Below are 21,309 nucleotides of genomic sequence, written 5' to 3'. Positions count from 1 at the left end.
CATTGCTCTTCTGACAAATCTTCAGACCTAAAGAGATCACAAGTCATCTTTATAAAAACAGTGGTGGAAATAAGAGCATGACAAGCATTCCATTGTTAATAAACATTATTATATTTACTGTAAAGGTAACAGTGATCAAATGTGCAGATTGCTTTTAACGTAAAGGAAGGGTAGACCTGGTAAGGTTGAGTTGACGTATCCATTGATGGTGTGATACAATTTTTTTTGTCTGGTCTTCTGGAATCTTTCCAGTGACATTCCCGATTCCCCGTACCAGCTCCTCGATTCATCAAACACAGCAAAAAGTAGGATGTACTCTGGGATTTTTTGATAGCCATCACTTGTAAGAGAACCTGCATGGTGATATGAAGGCTAGAGTTAAAGTTTCTATGTGGCACAGTGGATGCAGCAAGCATGAAGGCAATCTGTATGTCTGACCTGCTTTACAGATGAGAAAAGCACCGATGAGACCAGAGTTAACGTCTCGGACCACGTCGACCTGGGAGGAGTATGAGTAAGTGAGACAATCTGGATCCGTTGTAGTGGGACCATCAGATGGCAGGATGTCCCAAACGTAGCGGTAATAACCACCAGGGACAACAGCATCGTCTTCTTTCTCTTGGGCAGATGTGGCATCATCGTACCCAACTCCTGCAGAATTTACACATTCAGTTAGTAGAGGATCATGAAGAATAAGTTCACTACAAATAAGGGTTTTTAAGGGTTTGGAAAAACGTAAGTCACAGAAAATGTGGTTGTACGTTATATAATTCTTTCAAATCTGCATCTTTTTGTGAGTAATATTATAATTGTCTTTAGCTGATTAATATACCCTCTTTAATTTCTCTACAACTACTTTGGAGACTATCATAATTATCTTACCTTCAGATTGTTTCCAGTAAGATATGCCAATGGGATTTATGCTGTAGGACTGGGATGCAAAATTTTTGAAATGAACCACGACTTTGTCATTGACTTCAGCTCTTATTGTTGGACCTTGAATACCTAAAAAAAAGGAAAAATTGAAATTCACAATATGGCACTAGCCTCAGGAGGTTTACCTAAGGTACTAAGCAAACGTTTAAAAACCAGTTAAAGCATCAAAACCCATTATTTCTTTCCAGGTAAAACATTAAAATGGTGCTTTATAACTTTTGGCGTTGTCGTGAAAACAATAAACAATAAAAATCTTGCACCGCTCATCAGACATAGAAAAGTTTCAGCATCACTCATCGAGTCCAGATGTTTTGTAGACTCGTTTAGATCTCAAACATCGTAGAACCCTCATTTAACGGTTCACGGCGTATTTAATTCTTTTTTTCTAGAACTTTTAAAAACGGGATAAAACCGACTCAAAAACATAATATATCAAATAAGCAAAGAACGGAGCATATGAGAGTGAAAAGCGAGCAATATCGTTTTGAATATTTTTGCTACTTGCAAGAAATGCTTTTCTATTTAGATTAAATTATGTAAGGCACTTGTGTTCCTTGTTGGTTTGGACTTTATTCTTGTATTTTTTTCCTATGATTGTTTTAACTTGACATTTCCTTAAAAGATTAGTGGACATTCGAAGGTCATTGTCTAGGCATTTTTACGGGTCCCCCACGGTAGAAGACGTTACCAAGCGGCGGGGGACGGATCAGAGTTATTCAGCAGAGGTAAAAAGTATCCCGGTATCCATGCCCCTCCGACGGCTCGATATACTGTATACTGACCATTAGACGAAGGTCTGGCCTTAAGCGTGGAGAAAGTAGCATCTGTGTATTCTCGGTAAACAGCTTTTGCATACTGCTCGGAGCCATCCCTGGAATTAAGCTGTCTCCTATAAAAACGGACACAGAATGTTAAACACGAATAGAAGACAGATCTACAAATATTAATATAGGTTAATTCGGTACATATAAATACATATATCGTGTTTCACAGGTTTCACATATTCTTACGTTTTACATTGTAGCATTTTTATCTACCCAGCATTAATTTAATATTAAGTACTTAGTTAACAGGACTGTTTTTTTTAAATATTAATATTACTGTATATTTTACCTTTGATCTGAACGCGTTTCCAGGTTATCTGCGCCACGGTAATCCCATGCAATCTCCTCAGAAGCGATGTATAACTCCCTTACAACGCTTCGGGATAGATTTACACAGCTACTGAGTAATATTATTATAAACTGAATATTCATTGCGGATCTCCCAATATCGATCTGTTATTCTGAACAAATCTGTCTAAATGTAGTCATTGGAGGGGTTTCTGCCGCTGGCGCAAGGTCAAAGCTTACAGCTAAAAATGAAGTTGTGGTTTATGTGGAAACTTACTATGGGGTAGAAAAAAAGAGGCAGATTAGGAAATGACAGAAGGGAAAATTGATAGGAAGAAGGAGTAGTGTGGGTTCTTATCTGTATTGTGTAATGCCTATAGTAAAGTGCATTTCATTTACATTTTATTTTGTAAATGAATTCTATGAACGCAAAAAAGTCTTGTGTAATGCTCTTTCTTGATATGGCAGAGGTATGGTAGTCAACCACCAAATTACCCAAAGACAGACAGGTAATGGCTTAACCACTGAAGAAGTTAAAGGCAGCAGAACGTCAGTAGGCCTAATAGAAAAATCTGTTCTTCATATTTTATAATGTCCTGAACTTAGGAAGGCACGATGAAATTTTTATCGTTGGATTTAAAATCTGTAGCAGCAACATTGCAGTAGCTGTATCGGGCCCTTTTGATCATATCTATACTTATGCTGTCTTTCTTTGAAACTGAAAGGGAATGAAATCATACTGCGCCCCAAAACGCTGATATAAATTAGGCCAAGGAAGATTTTCTATAACTCAATAATCGCCTCCCTAATTCAACGCGCAGTGAAAACAAACTATATTAATGTACCCAGTAAAAAACTTAAAGCACCTGGAATATCCAACAGGGTACCCAAGGAACTTAATAATATACTTGAGGTGCCTCAAGAAATCATTTACATATGATGAGGTTAGTCAAATATCCAGCCGCATACTCAAAGAACTTAAAATTACATTGTTTTACAATTACATGGTATAGTTTTATTTTAATTACATTTTATGCACAAAGATACTAGAATGCGTGTAACTGGCAAATAAGTTTTTTCTTAAAGGAAAAATATTTATGCATCCATGCATTTCTGTATCGCGGTCAGGCTTGCTTAGTGGCCTGGGGGCCATTCCAGGCAGCAGTGGGCACAAAGCTGGGCACAAACAGGGGGGGGGGGGGCAGGACTTAAAACCCATCATGGAAATGTGAGGCAACAGTCCCGCCCACTGTGTCACCAGGCATTAGACAATGTATTAGCCTATGAATAAAAGAATATAGAGTTCATAAACTGCTAAAAAATCCTGCTACTAAAATAATCACTGCATCCAAACCATAATGATTAAGATAGTATTGTTTAACAAACAACACAAACAATTTCACAGGCAGAGCCGGTACCTATAACTGTCTGTGTGTTTTTATATAGCACGGCATGTGACTCCCTTTACCCTCTTTTCATTACCATAGAGATTCAATACTTTTTCCATCAGTGACTTTGATTGCTTTAACTATATGTTCAATAATGCAGAATGTGACGTGTTGTGTGTACTGTCTATTTAATATACTGTAAATGTGTCTATTATTCTGACTTCAGGAAAGATCTATTTTTTTCGCAGCTGGGATATCCTGTATTTGTATACACATATTGGCACTAGAAGCAGTTTATGAAACAGACACAAATTTAATGTGCGTATTGATGTAGGCCTTGGAGAACGTCCCGTCGGGAGAAGACACACAATCACATTCAGTCAATTTTCAGACAGGATTTGAAGCTGTGGTGCAGGTGTGAGCTGACACCCCCTCCCCCTCCCCCCTCCCACAGAGTCACCATCAAACACCAGCAATGTTCTTTTTAAATGACATGCTTTTTCACTGCTAGGTTATTGTGAAACTCAGCAGACAGGTTCAGGGGAATTTACATAGCAATGCAACTCTGCTATTCTGCTTTTGCAGTTCCTTGTTTGACAAAGCAGCATGTTATCCTCAGCATGTAATGTAACTGTGTTAAATAACGATGTACTTAAAAAGACTTACCCAGGTGAGGGCCGTCAAAATATTTTCTTCGTTTTTAGAAAACTATGCCACCCTGTGGATAATAGTGGTATATTAATCAAATAGAATTCAAGGATTTTTAGGGAGTTAATAAAATAGTGAATAACTAACTTACTGTAGATCCAATGAACCAGTACTGGATTGACTGGAAGATGGATGGCCTGAGGGATAATTTGCAGTAGATTACTGATCATTGCATTTAACGTGTTCTGTAGGGCGAATGGCACAGGTTGGTACAGTGAAGTGAAAAACATAAATCTGACGTGACGTGCATGAATATTTTGGGGTGACATTTGGGAGACATCCCAAATTAGGCATACTGATTTCATGGACGAGGATGAGGGACATCCGGAATGGGAGAGTGTTGGCTAGGCTTGGGTGATTTTAAGGTAATACAATAAAATATATATATATATATAGAGAGAGAGAGAGAGAGAGAGAGAGAGAGAGAGAGAGAGAGCACCTGCCAGCAATTACAGAGAGGAAGGGGCCTCTATGAACAGCAATCATCTAATCCAGTGTTTCCCAATCCGGTCCCCAGGGACCCACAGAAAGTTCACATTTTTGCTCCCTCCTAGCTCAAGCAAAACTTTGGGCTGTCTGGCAGTGATCTCAGAGGGAGCAGAAACATGTGGGTCCCTGAAGACCGGATTGGGAAACACCGATTTAATCCCATACACAGATGGGAGCGGGACAATTGTTGAATGGGATCAGTTGTTTGAAGGGACACGGTAATCTTCCTACATGACTTAGATCGCCAGACACCACAGACTAGTACAACTTTTCTATGAATGGAAAAATGCTTTTTCATTTTGCTAAAAAAATGAAAATAAAAAAAAATGTGACAGTTGTCTCCCTTACACTTTACATTCTCTGCTCACACAATAAATGTGTCCTCATATTTCACATCACGATAGCATTGAGGGTCCACTGAGATCACCTCAGCCCTCTCTGCTGCTTTAGCATGGGATGAGGAACAAGAGCTTTCTCCACTTGTCCTTGAAAGGGCCACAACTTCCTGTAAACTACCTACATACTTCCTCCAATGGCCCAGTATCTTATCCAGGGTGTAAATATGCCCTGTGCTGGTGCCCTGTGATGGCCTCCACCCCCCACCGCTGTGTATTGGAAAAGAGGTTGGATGATGAATGATTTTAAACAGGAAAACGGATACATTTGTTTATATATGCAAATACAGATTATAGCAATGAGGTCACATGTAGAAATGAAGTGTTACTATAATCCGGTGAGGGAAATACACTGAGGAACATTTGTTTTACACGTTCCATCCAGCATTAACAGCGAAGGGTAAAATGTTCCGCTTTCCCATGAACCGCCATCTAATTGGATTTAAAGCACTGGTGCCAAATCATAGGGTAAAAAGATGGGCCTATGGCTTTGTTGAAGGCTGCGTAAGTGGATTAGGACATGGGCACAAATAGGATTATGGTGTCCGCTTGGAGTGGATCACCGTGTAGTCTTGGCTCTCTTTATTCATTTGCTTAATGGCCTTCCATTGAATGCACTGTATCCAATGGCTACCTGCACAGATGCCTTGGGGTGAAATGTGACTCCAGCAGCAAAGCAAAAAAATGAAAAGAAAAAAGTGTACTTACTTAGGAACATGTGCCTGAAATCAATCACTGTTTCGCGAAGGAGTGGTTGTGTATTACCGGTAAACCTGGGAGCGAAGAAGCCAAACTAGAAGCCAGACTTGCTCGAAAATAATGCCTGTTTTTGAGTCAAATTGAATTACCTAAGATGGCACAGATTAAGCTCTGACAGGACGACACAGGCTGGAGTTTGTTTGTTATGACTGCACTGGGGTACAAGGGAATAAGTCAAATGGTTTTGGGGTCTTTTGTGTGGGAGGTGTGTGGCTCAGTGGATCCTGATGCTGCACCTGTAAGCGGATGAGTGATGTCACTGTCCGGCGCCTCAACAAGGCCCCTAACGTCACTTGCTCTAGGGACTGACTGACCCTTTTTCTTTCTTAGTTGCATGTCACTTTGGATAAACACACCCGATAAATAAATGTAAATTGTGCGATGGTGGCTTTGTGACCACACTCCTCGTGTCCAATGCCAGGTGTGAGTGCAGTTTCCAAGCCCTGTCCGTCCCCTTTGTTTCTGCTCATCAGACATCCAGGACCATGAGTGTATCTCTACATCTCCTGCCCCTGGACATTGGTCCTTCCCTTGCCTGGCCTTGATGTCATTATAAATTGTAATGACAATGAACTAATTTGGCAAATTCAGCCAAGATGATTAGCTGAAATGTAGACCTACAGACGCCCATCTGGCCAGGTATTGAATGATGTTTAATTATGCTGCTTGGAATAGACTCCAGGCTCACTGTGACCCCATACTGGGTAAGTAGTAATGGCAGATAGACTTACATGTTTTAATGCAGTAGGGTTGGGCAGGATGGCAGTAATCTACAAGCCACAGATATCTGGAGGGAGCCCCAAATTGTCACATGTACCGTTTTTGAGATTTGTGTTCCCTGAACGAGGCTCTTCAGGTTTCATGATTTAATGTATTGTGGCGCAGTGGAGTAGCGTAGCCCGGGGGTGTAACTCCCGCCCCCAGCCATGTTTGGTCTCCCTTTGTTTGTGTGCAGTGGCTTCCTCCTGCAACCCTGCAACATGTGGCTACGCAAACTGCTGTCGCTGAATAATGATATTATACTGGATGCTATGGAAGATAGATGGATACTTACAGTAAGTGTTCTATGTACATTTGCCGAAAACCATATTACCTTATATAGTTCTATACCATGCACTCAATGCGGAAGGCTTTTATATATACATATATATATGTGTGTTTGTGTGTGTGTGTGTTTATATGGTTCCTCAACTGTAAGTGAACTCTGATATAAGAACCATATTTCACATATACTCTACAAAGGCTGTGTTTCTGCATTAATCTACCAAACACAACAAATATAGGTCACTCATATCATACCTAGATAATGGTGTTATCATTAAAAAATATAAACATATACAGTATTCCTGACAATCAGATGCTCCACAAAGCAAAACTGCCCCCCATTTTTTTTCTTGATTTGTTTCACTACAATGGCGTTCTATCCAATAAACACCACCACCGCATGCAGTCTGTGTTTACCTGCATTTAATCCATATTTCATGAAATGGCATCATGTGTCGTGTGAGCGAGGCTGCAAGGTGGGGAGCAGGCCGGAGCAGCTCAGGCCCCGGCTGACGGCAGGCCGGCCAGATGTCTCCTTAACAACGTAAGAGCGATTAGCTCCTCCTCTCCAGGGTCGGTGTTTGCACAGAGCACAGCGGTGAGCGGGGGGAGATCACGTTCGCAGGCAGACCTGTAGCGTCTCACTCCGCCGGAGCCATTTCCTGTTGCTTTTAGGGCGAACATGGATGGAAACCAGGAGGCTGAAGGTCAGAAAGCAGACGTCATCGTGCTCGGCGGAGGTTTGTCAGGTAGGAAGTTTCTTTCGACCTGTTTTGATAATTTATCCTGCAATATGTTTAATGTTTATTATTGTCTAATCATGTCTTCAGTTTGCATTTGCATCAAGGATTTGTAGGTGCAGATTATTTTATTATATAATTAAATTTATCTTTACTTTGCTAGCAGCATCTTATTGACTTACCAAGGATCATCCTATGTTTACACATGGTAGCCTGTGTTCTGTTTAGCTGGGGTGATATTTGATTTATTTAAATTCATCCATCTATGCATCCTTCCTTCCATCCACCTGCCCAGCCATCCAACACATATGACATATACATGCGCGCAGTCACACATCAATTATCCTAACTTCATATCACCGTATCGTGGAAGGTAACCCAGGCGATATGGGGAGAACATGCAAACTCCACCCAGAGGTGAATTTTAATCAAATTAAAGAATATTTTCTCTATACTTAATATCACAAATGGAATACAGAAACCCTAGACAGATTAGGGGCTGCATCATCAGTTAGTATGGAAAGAATACACATTCAAACAGACACGACTGTACGTTGCATGCCGCCTAAGGGAAAACCCATGAATACATGAATAGCTGTTTAGAAGAAGCGCTAGCAGAAATTACCTCCGATTTATCATCCCTGAAATCTCGTAGAAACCCTCCTGTCAACCTGCCCTTTTCAATGGCTAGAGTACGTCATGGTACGGCTGTCAGTATTTGGCAAGCAAGGGACAATTTCCTGACAGACGAGTCTTCATTACAGGTTATTGAATGATATCTCAGCATGCAGTGTGGTCATGCTGAAATCGGAGGTGAGAAAGCAGAGAAAACAGAGATTAGGGGGGAAAGGGAACAGGAGAGAACATGCTGTTCTATGTGCTCTGTTGCATATTATTAAATTTTATCAAGATTATGCTTGCAGGGACAGTTTATTAAATGTGAACAGTAAGAGTGTATGTTGTTTCATATACATTTAATGAATATAATGAGCTACTTCACTGAACATTATCTTGCTGAATGGGAGAGTAACCATTTATTCTTGGCAAGGACAATGTTATTTGTCCAATTATCCTCGAGGTTCATACCTCAGCCATGTCTTGACTCCATCTTGTTCTTCCTTTTGAAGGTCTGAGTGCAGCCAAGCTGCTTAAAGAGTCTGGTTTGACTGTGGTAGTCTTGGAAGCACGGGATCGAGTCGGGGGTCGGACCTATACTGTGACAGTAAGTATCCCTGCATCAGTCTCAGGGGTATAGGGTACACTGTCACAGACACCACAATCTCATCCAGGAGAACCTATATCATCACTGGACCTTCTAATCCAGAGTGACATGCCATACCATTGTTACAGTATATAGCCACGGTAAAAATTTAGAGACCACTCTATATTTTTAAACAAATCTGCATTTTTAAATCCTGGTTAAATCATAGTTCTGCTGACAGAAGGTTACGCTGAGCAGCAGGTTGCTTCTAGGATCAAAATTTCTAAGACAGCAGTACACAAGAATTAGGTGAAGCAGGAGACACTGGGAAGGACCAGAAACCAGCCAGGTAAAGGGCGGAAGCGACATTTTAAAGACGGAGATGACCGTTAACTTATCCGACAGTTTCTCATGAATCAGAGGATGACATCAAGTGATCTTCAAAAGGAATGGGAAACATTAAGTGCAGGTGTGAAGTGCACTGCTAGGACAGTGTGTATCAGGCTCCTAGAAGCAGGACTGAAGTCCCATAAAGCAAGGAAGAAGCCCTTCATCAGTGAGAAACGGAGAAGAATCAGGCTGCAATTTGCAAAAAAAAGTATCATTCATAGACACACACCCAGAATTTGAGAAATGAATCAAACAAAAAATTGTCCCATGGTCTCTTAATTTTTTTCCACTGGTGTATGTTATCATGTTTTTCTGTTTTGATTATTTACACTACTCTTATTCTTTAAGGGATCGAAATTCAATTACGTAGACCTTGGAGGTGCTTATATCGGCCCCACCCAAAACTGCATCCTTAGACTTGCGAGAGAGTTAGGGGTGAAAACCTACATGGTAAATGAAACGGAGCACCTTGTTCATTATACTAAGGTAAAGTACAGTACCTGCCCGGGTTCCATTCGACACAATGAATTACTGAATTGTACTGGATCACAATGAAATATTGCTGCATGACATGAGTAACACTTTACTTAATGAGGCACAAATACTTAGTAATAACTCAGTTACTACTAAAGTACAAATCATGAATAAATATAGTTGCTACTTGATATAAAATATGCATCGCGATTCATTAATGATGAACAAACATGAGATCAGTATTTTACTTGTGTTATTCATGACTTGTTCCTTCAGTAGTTCACAAAGGTTTATAGAATTAACATATAGTAACAAATATAGTAACTGCTTGAGAGAACAGGCATCACGATTCATTAATAATGAATTAACATGAGATCGGTAAGTAACTAAGACTTGGTTAATTAATACATAAGTAAAAGCATAATACTTGTTAATAATATTAACTTGTTAACTAATATCATTTGTGCCCCGTCAAATAAAGCATTACCATCATATAAATTGTAGTACCACACCTAATGTTCCTTTATGGAGTGTTACCATTAAAATGTATGCTCATCAATTTATCTTAACAGTACACCTTGTAGAATCTTATGGTTACACAATGACCAGCAACAGCAGCTTGAGTAAACCTTTGACAATCACTGTGTTTAAATGCTCCTGTTTTACCATTACCAATTAATTTCTTTGTCATTTTTAATAACCACAAAAAGGCCACATCCCCTATTTACCTTGTCAGATACAGCATTGTCTGGAACAGTTGTTCGTTCCCCTTGTTATTAAATCTCCTTGGCACTATGCTCTGTTGCTATAGATACCAGAAGGCCCGTGGGCATGCTGTCATTTCAGTTTAGCTGGATTCCCAATAGGTCAAATCGCAAGTTACTTATTGCAAAGGTTATTAAGCGGATTATTATTGATTTCTGAGTTAATATAATGATTTGTCTTTCCCTTATTTTAAAGGCGTGTTTCATGGCACAAAACTATTGCCGATGTTTTCACTATTTACTATTTTGTGTCAGGGTAAGGCTCACCCCTTCCGCGGTCCCTTCCCACCGGCGTGGAACCTCCTGGTGTACCTGGATTATAACAACCTTTGGAGAACCCTGGACTCCCTGGGAAGACAGGTGCTGCCGATTACCAGAGAGCACGCAAATGAAATAAATAAATAAAATCTGCAAACAAATTACAACTTCATGCACTGATCATTTTATTGAAATATATGATCATGGTTAAATGCATCGCCCCTCGTCAATGTGATGTGTTTATGGGTCTAATACGTTGCCTGACTGCCTTTATAAATCAAATCTGGATGCTGCTGTTATTAAAGCAATAAAACATAGTTTACTATGCCCAATTTTAATGATAATAGCTTCACATCAGGAAAATTAAATAAATAAATGCTGGTGACTGATGCTAATGATTGTGGAGTCATTACCCAGAATTCCTCTTGTCCCAGATCCCTGCCGAAGCCCCATGGACCTGTTCTCATGCAGAGGAATGGGACAACATGACAATGAGGGAGCTGATTGACAAAATCTGCTGGACAAGGTCAGAGGCTGATCTTTCTTTGGTGTCTCACTGATTAGTTAAAAGGCAAAATTGAATTACTTTGAAGTTAAGGCATAGGCTCCGGAGTCCCCGGGACCCTATAGGACAGGGGTGGCCAATCTTATCCAGAAAGGGCCGTTGTGTATGCGGGTTTTCGCTGCAGCTCCCTAATTAGATTACTAATTAGAGGACTGATTGGCTGAGGAGTCCTCACACCTGGGTTTGAACAGCTGACCTAAAGGTTATCCCAAAAACCTGCACACACACCGGCCCTTTGCGGATAAGATTGGCCACCGCTGCTGTAGGATAAGCGGTTTGGAAAATGGATGGATGGATGGATGAAGTTAAGGCAAATTCCTCATCATGATATATGGTCTATTCACGCACACACACACACACACACACACACCGCAACCCTGAATAGGACAAGCAGTTATAGAAAATGGATGGATTGATTTAGGCCAGTTTATCTCAATATACCATATGCACAAATGTGCACTCAGAGGTTAATCAAGATGAGCCAAAGTAATCTGGGTTTCTGTAGGTGGAATAATCCAATAGAGACCTGTGTTTATCTATTACAGGACAGCTAAGGATTTTGCCAGGCTTTTTGTGAATGTCAATGTGACATCTGAGCCTCATGAAGTTTCGGTGCTCTGGTTCCTTTGGTACGTGAAGCAGTGTGGGGGAACAAGAAGAATTTTCTCCACGTCGAATGGAGGACAGGTGAAGCATAAGGCTTACATGGCAGAAATCCCCCCCCCCCCCCCCCAAAAAAAAAGTTTGAAAATACAGTACTATTTTTAGGCAGTCAAAGAAAATGATGGTTAAGTGATTTTCATGTTAATGTTAAACTATGATTATATGTCTGTCGAAGTGTGTCAGCTTAGACATTTCGAAACCTCTCCTAAAGTCACCCCAGTATTTACAGCAGTCGTCCAATTCATCCATGTATTTTTTACCTGGGAACTAGCACACCTCGTATGGCTAATCAATACTTTTTTAAAAACTAATTTAATTTATTAATTAAGTGAGCTTGTGGTGAAATTGAATAAATACATGGAATGGCTGAGGTGCCCCTGAGGGGAGATCTGGGAACTGAAGCGGCGTTCATCTAGCCATCCAGCTAGATATCAGTAGCTTTTTGGAGAATATAAGAAATTCTTGTTAGTTTTCATTGTTGTACTGTAAATATACTGTAGCTTTAAATATTTTGTATGCCGTAACATTTTGCACAGTACTGTATCAGCTTCTTTTCAGTGTTCGGTTTTATAATTGAAGGAGAGGAAATTCGTGGGCGGGTCCGGACAAATCAGCGAGCGAATAGCAGCGCAGCTGAGAGGGAGCGTCATGCTGAACCAGCCTGTTGTCAGAGTTTCTCAGAATGCTGAGGGAGTTTCTGTGGAAACATTAACTGGAGACAAATACAAGGTGTGCTCACATTTACGTTACTGTTAACATGATACTACAGTTAATAATCCTCTTTTAGGAGGTACTCTTGAATGCAAAAGGACCTCGTCAGTTTTTTGTGTGTGTGATAGTATACGAAGGGTGAATATTTGTATGCAACAAAGAGTGACAGAATTAAGTAGATTACATCTGGGAAACTGCATTATGAGACAAGCTTATCTGAGGCTTTGTGCAGAAAGTGAACTATAGACTGGCATTTTTAATTCATTTTTTTTTCCAGGGGGGGTACATTATCAGTGCTATCCCACCGGGACTGACCATGAATATCCACTATGAGCCTGGACTACCACCCATCAGGAATCAGCTGATCCAGAGGGTTCCCATGGGCTCCATAATCAAGTGCATGATGTACTACAAAAGGTCATTTTGGAAGGAGAAGGGTGAGAAGGAAGTTGTCTCTATGGTGGCCCTGAAGGGCCAAACATGATCGATGGTGTTGATAGACCCAAACCAAAACCATTTGATTTCAACAATAAGGTGAGGCTGAATGACAGAAGACAGGGCTAAACATCAAGGAATTTCTGGACTGAAGGGTGGAACGGGAGTCAGTTAACCCTTCAGTTTGACACTAAGTAGGATGGTGAAGTGGGATCCACAGCGGTGGTACTGTGGTGATCAAGTCAGAGTGAAGGTCAGAGTACTAGCACAAGAATCTGGAGATTCTGGATTTTTTCTGGAGACCTGGATTTTAAGCAAACACAGACAGATAATCAAGGTTTAAAAAAGTCTCTGGAAAGTTTGACTTCCATTCCACAAAGGAAATAGCTTCCCTCTGTCTCTTATAATTCCATGAGGCACAGGGCACAAAAACGGGGTCACCCTCACTGATGTCAGTCCATCACGGGGCACACACTCATATATGCAGTTACAAATAATGGGCAATTTAGTGGCACCAAGCTGCGCAGTGGGAGCAAAATAGAGTAAACAGAGTCAAGCTATTTGCATAGCATAGGACAGGATTCAAACCACAATGTAGTAATAACTCCCTCAAACCCACAAAGCTGCTGTACCACATCTAAAAGACACATGGGTGAAAACACCAAATAAGTTATTCTTTATTTACAATATTTTGTATATCTGGCATGAATATCTTGGATTTGTTATATCTGTAACCAGTCTTCACTGGTTACTGAAAGCTAATGAAAGTGCATTACAGTTTTTCAAAACTTCCTAAAATGCAGTATATGTTATACATTGTATTGTATTATGGTATTGTGTTATTGTACAAGCAATAATACAATTAAATTGCAATTAAATACAATGATCAAATGACTGAATAGACTGCAAAGAAGCTTAAAATGTAAATATTTAGAGATGCAAATTGCTTTTTTTGTGTTTCTTGCTCAAAAGCTTTCAGGCAAAACTACAACAATTATTGTTATTCAATAAATCCAGTTTGGAGAATTTAAATGTCATCACAGACCACTGCATGTGAGATTTTTTCCAGATGAAATCAAAAGCAGAAAACCAAGTTTATCAAAAATAAGGGAAAACTGATTCATTCCCTTGAAAGACAGACAACTGAACATGACTCAAGAAAATGTTATGCAATTGAATGTATTAGTGAGTTGTAAGAGTACTCTAGTTGATGAAGATTGGGTTGCAATATGCTGTCTTGAGGTTTGTTTGCTGAAGGCATGACGGCCTGCTTTTTACAGAGCACAATGGAATTTAAATGACGGGCTTGTAGTTCTGTGGGAAACACCGAGACCAGACGTAGTTACAGTTATCCCAAAGGCTTATACACGCGAAGATCAGTAAAGGATCAGTAAAATCTGCTGCTTATGTTTTCTACAGGCTACTGTGGAACAATGATGATTGAAGATGAAGACTCCCCTATTTCAATGACCCTAGATGACACCAAACCAGACGGCTCATGTCCTTGCATCATGGGGTGACTGTTTCTATTCCCCTTTTTGGAGAATCCTTATGTTGCTTCTTCTCATGCAATAAACACAGTGTGTATATACAGTATATACGCCAGAGCCAAAACATAATGACCACCAACAGATGATGCAAATATTGCTCATCGTCTCAAAACAGCAGCACTAAATTCAATCTGGGATGTATAAAATGGCAAGCAAACAGCCAGTTTTCATAGGTGACAAACTGGATGCAGGGGAAATTAGATGATTTGAGTGACTTTGACGAGGGACAAATTGCTATGACCAGGCAACTGGTTCTTCAGTATATGTTCATGCGTAGATATACTCATGATTGGCATTATATCCACCTATTACATAATATCAGTTTTGTTAATAAAGTATGATAAAGCATAATTTGCCTCACATTGAACTATGCTTGTAGTTACGCGTAAAAAAATTCTACACAATTACATTCACAGATGTTGTTTTTGCAGACAACTTTGCTTTTATGGTAATTAAAATAATTAACTGCACACATTTTAAGCTTGACAGCTATTTGCATAATGTAAATTGATGGAGAAAGGAGCCTTTTGTTTATGACTAAACAAGCAAACTAGTCTCATTAGAGCTGCGTGTCCTTCTCTAGATTTATTTTAGCCAGAAAAGCCAGGGAGCTCATCCACTTGACTAAAGAGGAGAGGAAACAGCGAATATGTCAGATATATTCAAAGGTGTTGGGCACTACTGATGCTCTTCAGGTACGTGCAAAGCACCCCAGAACATACCAGATCTTCTCTGAATATAATATGGCAAGAGCTACTAGTGATAAGTTGTGGTTTTTAACTCTCATCAGTGTTAATCCTTATAGCCGCTTCACTACGAGGAGAAGGACTGGTGTGGCGAGCAGTATTCCGGGGGCTGTTATGCTGCCTACTTCCCTCCTGGAACCTACCGCCAGTTCAGCAGGTAGAGATTCACTGGCTCAGTACTTCTTTTTATTCAGCCGTTTATTTCTGTCTTAGAACAAATAAGAAGTATCCTGTGACTCAACAAGTAAAGTCTTGCACTGACAAGCCACAGGTTGTTGGTTCACATCCCAGGGAGCACCCATAAATTCTAACCCTTCGGGTATTCAGGTATTTCTGTCTTACAATCAATAAGAAGTGCCCTGTAACTCAACAAGTAAAGTCTAGCACTGACGACCCACAGGTTGTTGGTTCACATCCCAGGAAACACCCCTAAATTGTAACCCTTTGGGTATTCGGGAAATTATGTCTTACAACCAATAAGACGTGTCCTGTAACGCAATAAGTAAAGTCTTGCACTAACAACGCACAGGTTGTTGGTTCACATCCCAGGGAGCACCCATGCATTTTAACCCTTCACTCTCAGATACTCTGGATAAAAGCATCAAATAAGTTCAAACAGAACAGAGAAACCCAAATTATAAGGCATGTCTTCATTAACCCTGCAACTTTTGTATGCATGTTGATGTGAGGTATTTTAGCTGGCAAAGGAATGAAAACTCTTATATGCTGTAAATTTGCCTTTGAGTGCTGGGGCTCTTTAAGGTGACTTGTTTTTTTGTTTTGGAGGAAACAAAAACATGCCGGTAATGTGAAGATGCAGCATGTTCCATCACACCTACCAGGTTGGGGCTTTAAGTCCCACCCTGTGTGTGTGGTGTTTCCATGTTCTCTCTGTTTTTATGGGTTTTATCCCCACAAGACATGAATGAATTGGTATCTTTAAATTGTCCATACTGTGTGCGAGTGTGCGCCCTACAATGGACTGGGATCCCCTCCCCGGTGCATCCTGTCATGTGCCCGCCGCTGAATGAATGGATGGAAATGGCAGCCAGTCTCAGCAAACGTCTGTGGTATATATTCAGTCTGTAAGGACTCATTGGCAAAACCCTTGCAATTTACTATTATTTTTAAAAGCAAATCGAACACATTTTACACAAAATTATCTTTTAAAAATTACTTTTCGTTACTTATTTGATTTTCATAAAAATGTTTATAGCAGCCAGATAAAATATGTCAGTACCCTGGGTATTGCTGCTCGTGGAGTTTTACTTGCACGGAAATGTTCCTAGGGCAGAACAAATCAGATGTCTTGGTCCTGCCTCCTCTTCAATCTGATTGGTTATCTCTCTGAACCAATATTTTTTTGTTCACGTTAGTTGGACAGAGGCGCCTGGGCAGGAAGACTGATACATATTGTTAGCATCAATTTGCTCCTAAAGGCTGCGCAGTGTGACCTTTGTTCCGGGCTCTCTCATCTGCAGGGCCCTCAGGGAACCATTCGGCAGGCTATTTTTTGCAGGCACCGAAACGGCCACCAAATGGAGCGGCTACATGGACGGGGCCGTGCAGGCAGGAGAGAGGGCAGCCAGAGAGGTATGGTAGGACCCTCAGGTAGTTTGTGGGTGTTCACCAGTATGCGTACTTGACCATTCTTGTATTGTTATGCACCCTTTGATGTCATCTCCTGTTGCCAAAGTACAGTTCCAATACTCAAGAACGGAAGCACGGAGGAAAGTAAAAATCCCAAGATGTTGCTCTTCACTAGCCCCAAATATCAAGGTTGCATCAGTTGCTTCCTTGCCGATGAGAACAATCCCATGATTCATTGCATCCCAAATTTGTTCTTGGGAGGCAAGTTAGCAAGAATGCTCTAGCCAAGAATATAAGTTTGTTCTTGGCGTTCTTGGTATGGATGAACACCCTGTTTATTTGGAGGGGAGTATCATGAACTGTGCACGTGACCTGGATGCAGTCCAATGATAAGCTTTTTTAAATCAGATATGACACAACTGAAAACTAGATTAGGGGAGGACATTGTTGGCATTAACTATCCCAAACAACGTCCATTTCAGGTGCTGCATGCCATGGGCCGAATCTCATCCCTGGAGATCTGGAAAGAGGATGAAGAAGATCAGGTATTTTGTGTGTACAAATATACTAAAGCCACAACTCAGTAAGTTAAACAAATCCCTAGCGATGACATCGAAAACTGCCAGTTCTTATTAAGAATAGTAAAATTACAAACTGTCATTGGCCAAAGAGCCAGCATCATGCCCCTTTACACCACAGAACTGTTGATATACTTTTTTGGAGTTCTGGCTAATCAGAATTTTAATAAAATTCACTTTACCATCAAATAAATGTTTGATTCTAGGCATTCTTTGATCCTGTTGCTCTGTCCTGGACTGGCAGATGGATTGATGGATGGATTTTAGCGTTTTCAGGGTTTTTTTTCCTTGTCGTTTCCTGATTTTTTCCATCCATACTTGTCCCACTGTCCACTTTTCCTGAAGACTGAATGCGTGGCTTCCTGTGAAGATTCCTTACTGACTGTCCAAGTCAGAATGACAGTGAACTGATTATTGAAAAAGGGAAAGTGATCAAAGAACAGGCAATAAATTAAAGCCATTAAATAAAAGAACTAAGAATAAAAGATCTACATGGATGCGTGGGGTGGCACTAGGCTAGCACTGTTAGCTCACACCTATGGGACCAGAGTTCGAGTCTCCACCATGGCTCCATGTGTGTCGAGTTTGCATGTTCCCCCCCGTCTCTTTGTGAGGTTTTCTCCAGGTACTCCAATTTCCCCCAACAATCACATGGTGAGATGAATTGGAGTTACCAAATGGTGAATGATGTGTGAGTGAATGGTGTGTGAGTGCACCCTGTGATGGGTCGGCACCCTGTGATGGGTTGGTGCCCTGTGATGGGTTGGTGCCCCATCCTGGGTTGTTCCCTGCCTTGTGCCCATAGGCTCTGACCCCCCACAACCCTTCATAGGACAAATAATTACAGGAAGTGGATGGCATTGATGCACAAGTTCAGTCTTGGGCAAATGTAAGAGAAAAACTGAACCTGAAATCCCTTTTGCTGTTTCCATTCCATTTAACAAAGTAAGATCAGTGTGAGCTGATGCCGTTTGGTTTCAAAATGATCAGCCTTTTTCAATGACACTTTACTGCACACCTTGTCACTTCTGTTGAAATGGAATATTTTCTGCTATATGAATCAGCGACTTCTGGGTCTCATGATTTTCTTCTTTCCCCATCGACGACAACTCTTCAGGACGTTCCGTCGAAGCCGATCACGGCGAGTTTCCTCGAGAAGTGGCTGCCTTCTGTTCCTGCCTTTGTGTCGATGGCGACCATCTGTACCGTGTTTATATCTGCCTTTGGAATAGCCTTACTGAAACCAAGCATTCAGGTCCGTCTCTCCCGCTGAGATTTCATAATATTGCCAACGTGATTTATGTAATGAAAGGCAAAAATCTGCCCCATTGTGCTAGGAGGATTCGATACACTGCATTTAAATCAAAATGATTCAAACAGGTAGAGATAAGATCAATCAAATACAATGATTTTTTTTTTAACATTAAAATGTTTTCTTTATCATTTGTGCTATATTTATAAGATTACAAAACTGATGAGAAAGTGAGATGTTACAGGAAGTAAGAATATATATAAACTTTATTGATTTCCTTTCTTAAAGCACAACATTTCTCCAAATGATGTTTTTCTTTTCATTTTAGATCATTATTGTTTCAGTACATGTGCTTAACATTAAGTTCATGTCAACAGTTTCATCAATGGTTATTTAGATAAATGTGACAGTTATTAATGGCTACATGAGACAAACAAAAAAAAGCAGACATTAACAAACATGTTAATGGTCCTTAATGTCTTGTGGTGCATTATTGGATGATTTGGAGTCTCCTTTTTGTCTTTTACTTTTCCTTGAGAACTTTGGGTTTTTGTGCCGTTAGGAAAGCGCTACACGACCATATTTGTCTGGAGTAATACGCTAAATGTGAAATCAGCTAAATGTCATATGACGACGTCTAACCTTTAAATGCCGTTTGTCTGCATTATTGTGAACAGGAAGTGCCATCTTGAAGAAGCTTATGTTAACACTTAAAGCCTGCAAGAAGCTCTTATAGCACAAGTCGTTATGCATATTGCAAGAGTTGTTCGTATCTGTATGTGTCATGCTTCATAAACTACTCATTATTATGCAACGTATGCAGTGCAGACGCAGTGCAGTTGCACGACAGTGCACAGTGGTTACATTGACACTGCTGTATATGGTGCTGCATGGTTGCATTTACACTGTCTTACATACTTGCATTAAAGACATTAATAGACACATCTTAGGTAATGCGTATGGTTGTATTCTGTAGAGTTGGCGTTATGAATGTGCTGACTGTCCTTTGTGTAAGAATACTTTCTCTTTAATAGTGGGTATTTCTATATATAGAGATCAAGTGGTATGTCAAATGCAATGTGTCTTTTCCCAAACGAATGACTGTTTCCAGCGTGGACCTAAATTTTGTATTTATATTAAACTGTAAACACATAAATAGCATTGTGAGACAAGGAAGAATCAGTTGTCTTTCTTTGTGTTTCTTTGGCTTGGGAGGCTGAATCCCCGTCTGCTCTGCGTGTGGAGTTTGCATGTTTTCCCCATGTGTGAGAGGCATACAGGAACACTGATTTTTCCCTGTGTGATACTGGTTTCTTCCTTTAATCCAAAGACATGCTGTTAGGCGTCTCTGAAATTCCCGTAGAGTATGACTGATTTTGTGCATGCATATGTCCTGCCATGACCTGGCATCTTGGCCAGAGTATAAACTCACTTGGTGCCCTATGAAAAAAGGACAGAAATTATGGTATTTTAGCCATAATCTACACTCATCCTACCTGGTCTCTGATGAGCTAAACCTGATCTCAGGCAGACAGTCACTCATCAGGTAGGATGGAAAACCTGCTGGATATTGGCACTCCAGGATCAGGGCTGCCTGCCCCCTGCACTAGTGCCAAACTTCTTACGGCCGTTGTTATTCCGGGAGAGTCCTGAAAAGCAGACATTTACTGCTGGTTTAGTCCCATGGAAGCGTGACATTGTGGATGCGACTTACGGACCGTGGCACCCTGAGTGTGACATTCAAGCTGCGTATTCACACAGGCCGGGATGGAGAAATGACTCACCGACAGACTTTGGCTTTACCGTGACCACGCTGACTCTTTTGTGAAAGGTGCTATATAAAAATGAATTGAGTTTTAGTTACTTTGCTATTTCGCACCTTGTTTGTACAATCTAACAATCTTTCAAATTAATGGATTAACAGGAAATCTATCATCGGAGCTGGCTGGGAGTACACAGGAAAGTTTGCCGTTTTCCTTTTTATTGCAACCTTTCTCTGTGGATTAGTTCGACATTTGATAGAAACAGCTGTTTCTGTGGCTTGGGCCCTCACTCAACTGCATGAAAGGCCTCTCTATGCACTGCCAGTTCTCAGGAACAGGGTCTCCCGGCAACAGCTCCAGGATGAATAAATCTGAGCTTTGGCTATTCTGCTGTGAGTGGTGTGACTGTCCAAGATGAGGACGCCTCTTTTTAAAGCGAGATTCTTAGTGGGAAAATGCTTAAATCTGTCTGTATCAGAAATGACATGCCTGTCACTTTTGGAAATATTTTATTATTTATGTTATTTTAAGACAAAAAAAGCTGTGCATTTGGTTGTACTTTATCTGCTTGTAGCATTACCATTTGCATATTTCACACTAACCAACAACACATTTGAATAAAAAGCTTTTGTGCCTCTATATATCTGCAATTTGTATTTATAAATTATAACTGCAGAAACAAACTTCTGCCAAAACTAAACTAAACACTAATAGCTTATCTACCAATATGCTAATTTTGTTAAAGGCCTCACAATTCTTTTTATGTTTTATTTTTATAGCTACATATTTATTATATTC

The 21,309-nt window shown here is 40.4% G+C and overlaps 1 protein-coding gene across 4 annotated transcripts; it reads left to right on the top strand.

Moving 5' to 3' along the window:
* Nucleotides 1-341: 341 nt before the first annotated feature.
* Nucleotides 342-21,150, top strand: LOC111859861 (amine oxidase [flavin-containing] B-like). Of its 4 annotated transcripts, none has more exons than XM_023842966.2 (16): nucleotides 342-514; nucleotides 6,743-6,842; nucleotides 7,404-7,580; nucleotides 8,699-8,793; nucleotides 9,511-9,648; nucleotides 10,656-10,760; nucleotides 11,093-11,184; nucleotides 11,769-11,910; nucleotides 12,466-12,615; nucleotides 12,875-13,034; nucleotides 14,452-14,548; nucleotides 15,166-15,277; nucleotides 15,388-15,485; nucleotides 16,810-16,921; nucleotides 17,401-17,463; nucleotides 18,614-21,150. In XM_023842966.2, exons 3-16 carry the CDS (start codon nucleotides 7,514-7,516, stop codon nucleotides 18,767-18,769), a joined length of 1,587 nt encoding a protein of 528 aa, XP_023698734.1. In that variant the 5' UTR covers nucleotides 342-514; nucleotides 6,743-6,842; nucleotides 7,404-7,513; the 3' UTR covers nucleotides 18,770-21,150. The 4 variants fall into 4 exon arrangements, with proteins under 4 accessions (XP_023698734.1, XP_023698735.1, XP_023698733.1 ...); XM_023842967.2 differs by having other exon boundaries at nucleotides 342-735; XM_023842965.2 differs by lacking the exon at nucleotides 6,743-6,842 and having other exon boundaries at nucleotides 7,507-7,580.
* Nucleotides 21,151-21,309: the final 159 nt, after the last annotated feature.

Source organism: Paramormyrops kingsleyae, chromosome 10, assembly GCF_048594095.1.
Source record: "Paramormyrops kingsleyae isolate MSU_618 chromosome 10, PKINGS_0.4, whole genome shotgun sequence".
Taxonomy (NCBI): domain Eukaryota; kingdom Metazoa; phylum Chordata; class Actinopteri; order Osteoglossiformes; family Mormyridae; genus Paramormyrops; species Paramormyrops kingsleyae.
This window is presented reverse-complemented; position numbering and strand designations above follow the sequence as displayed.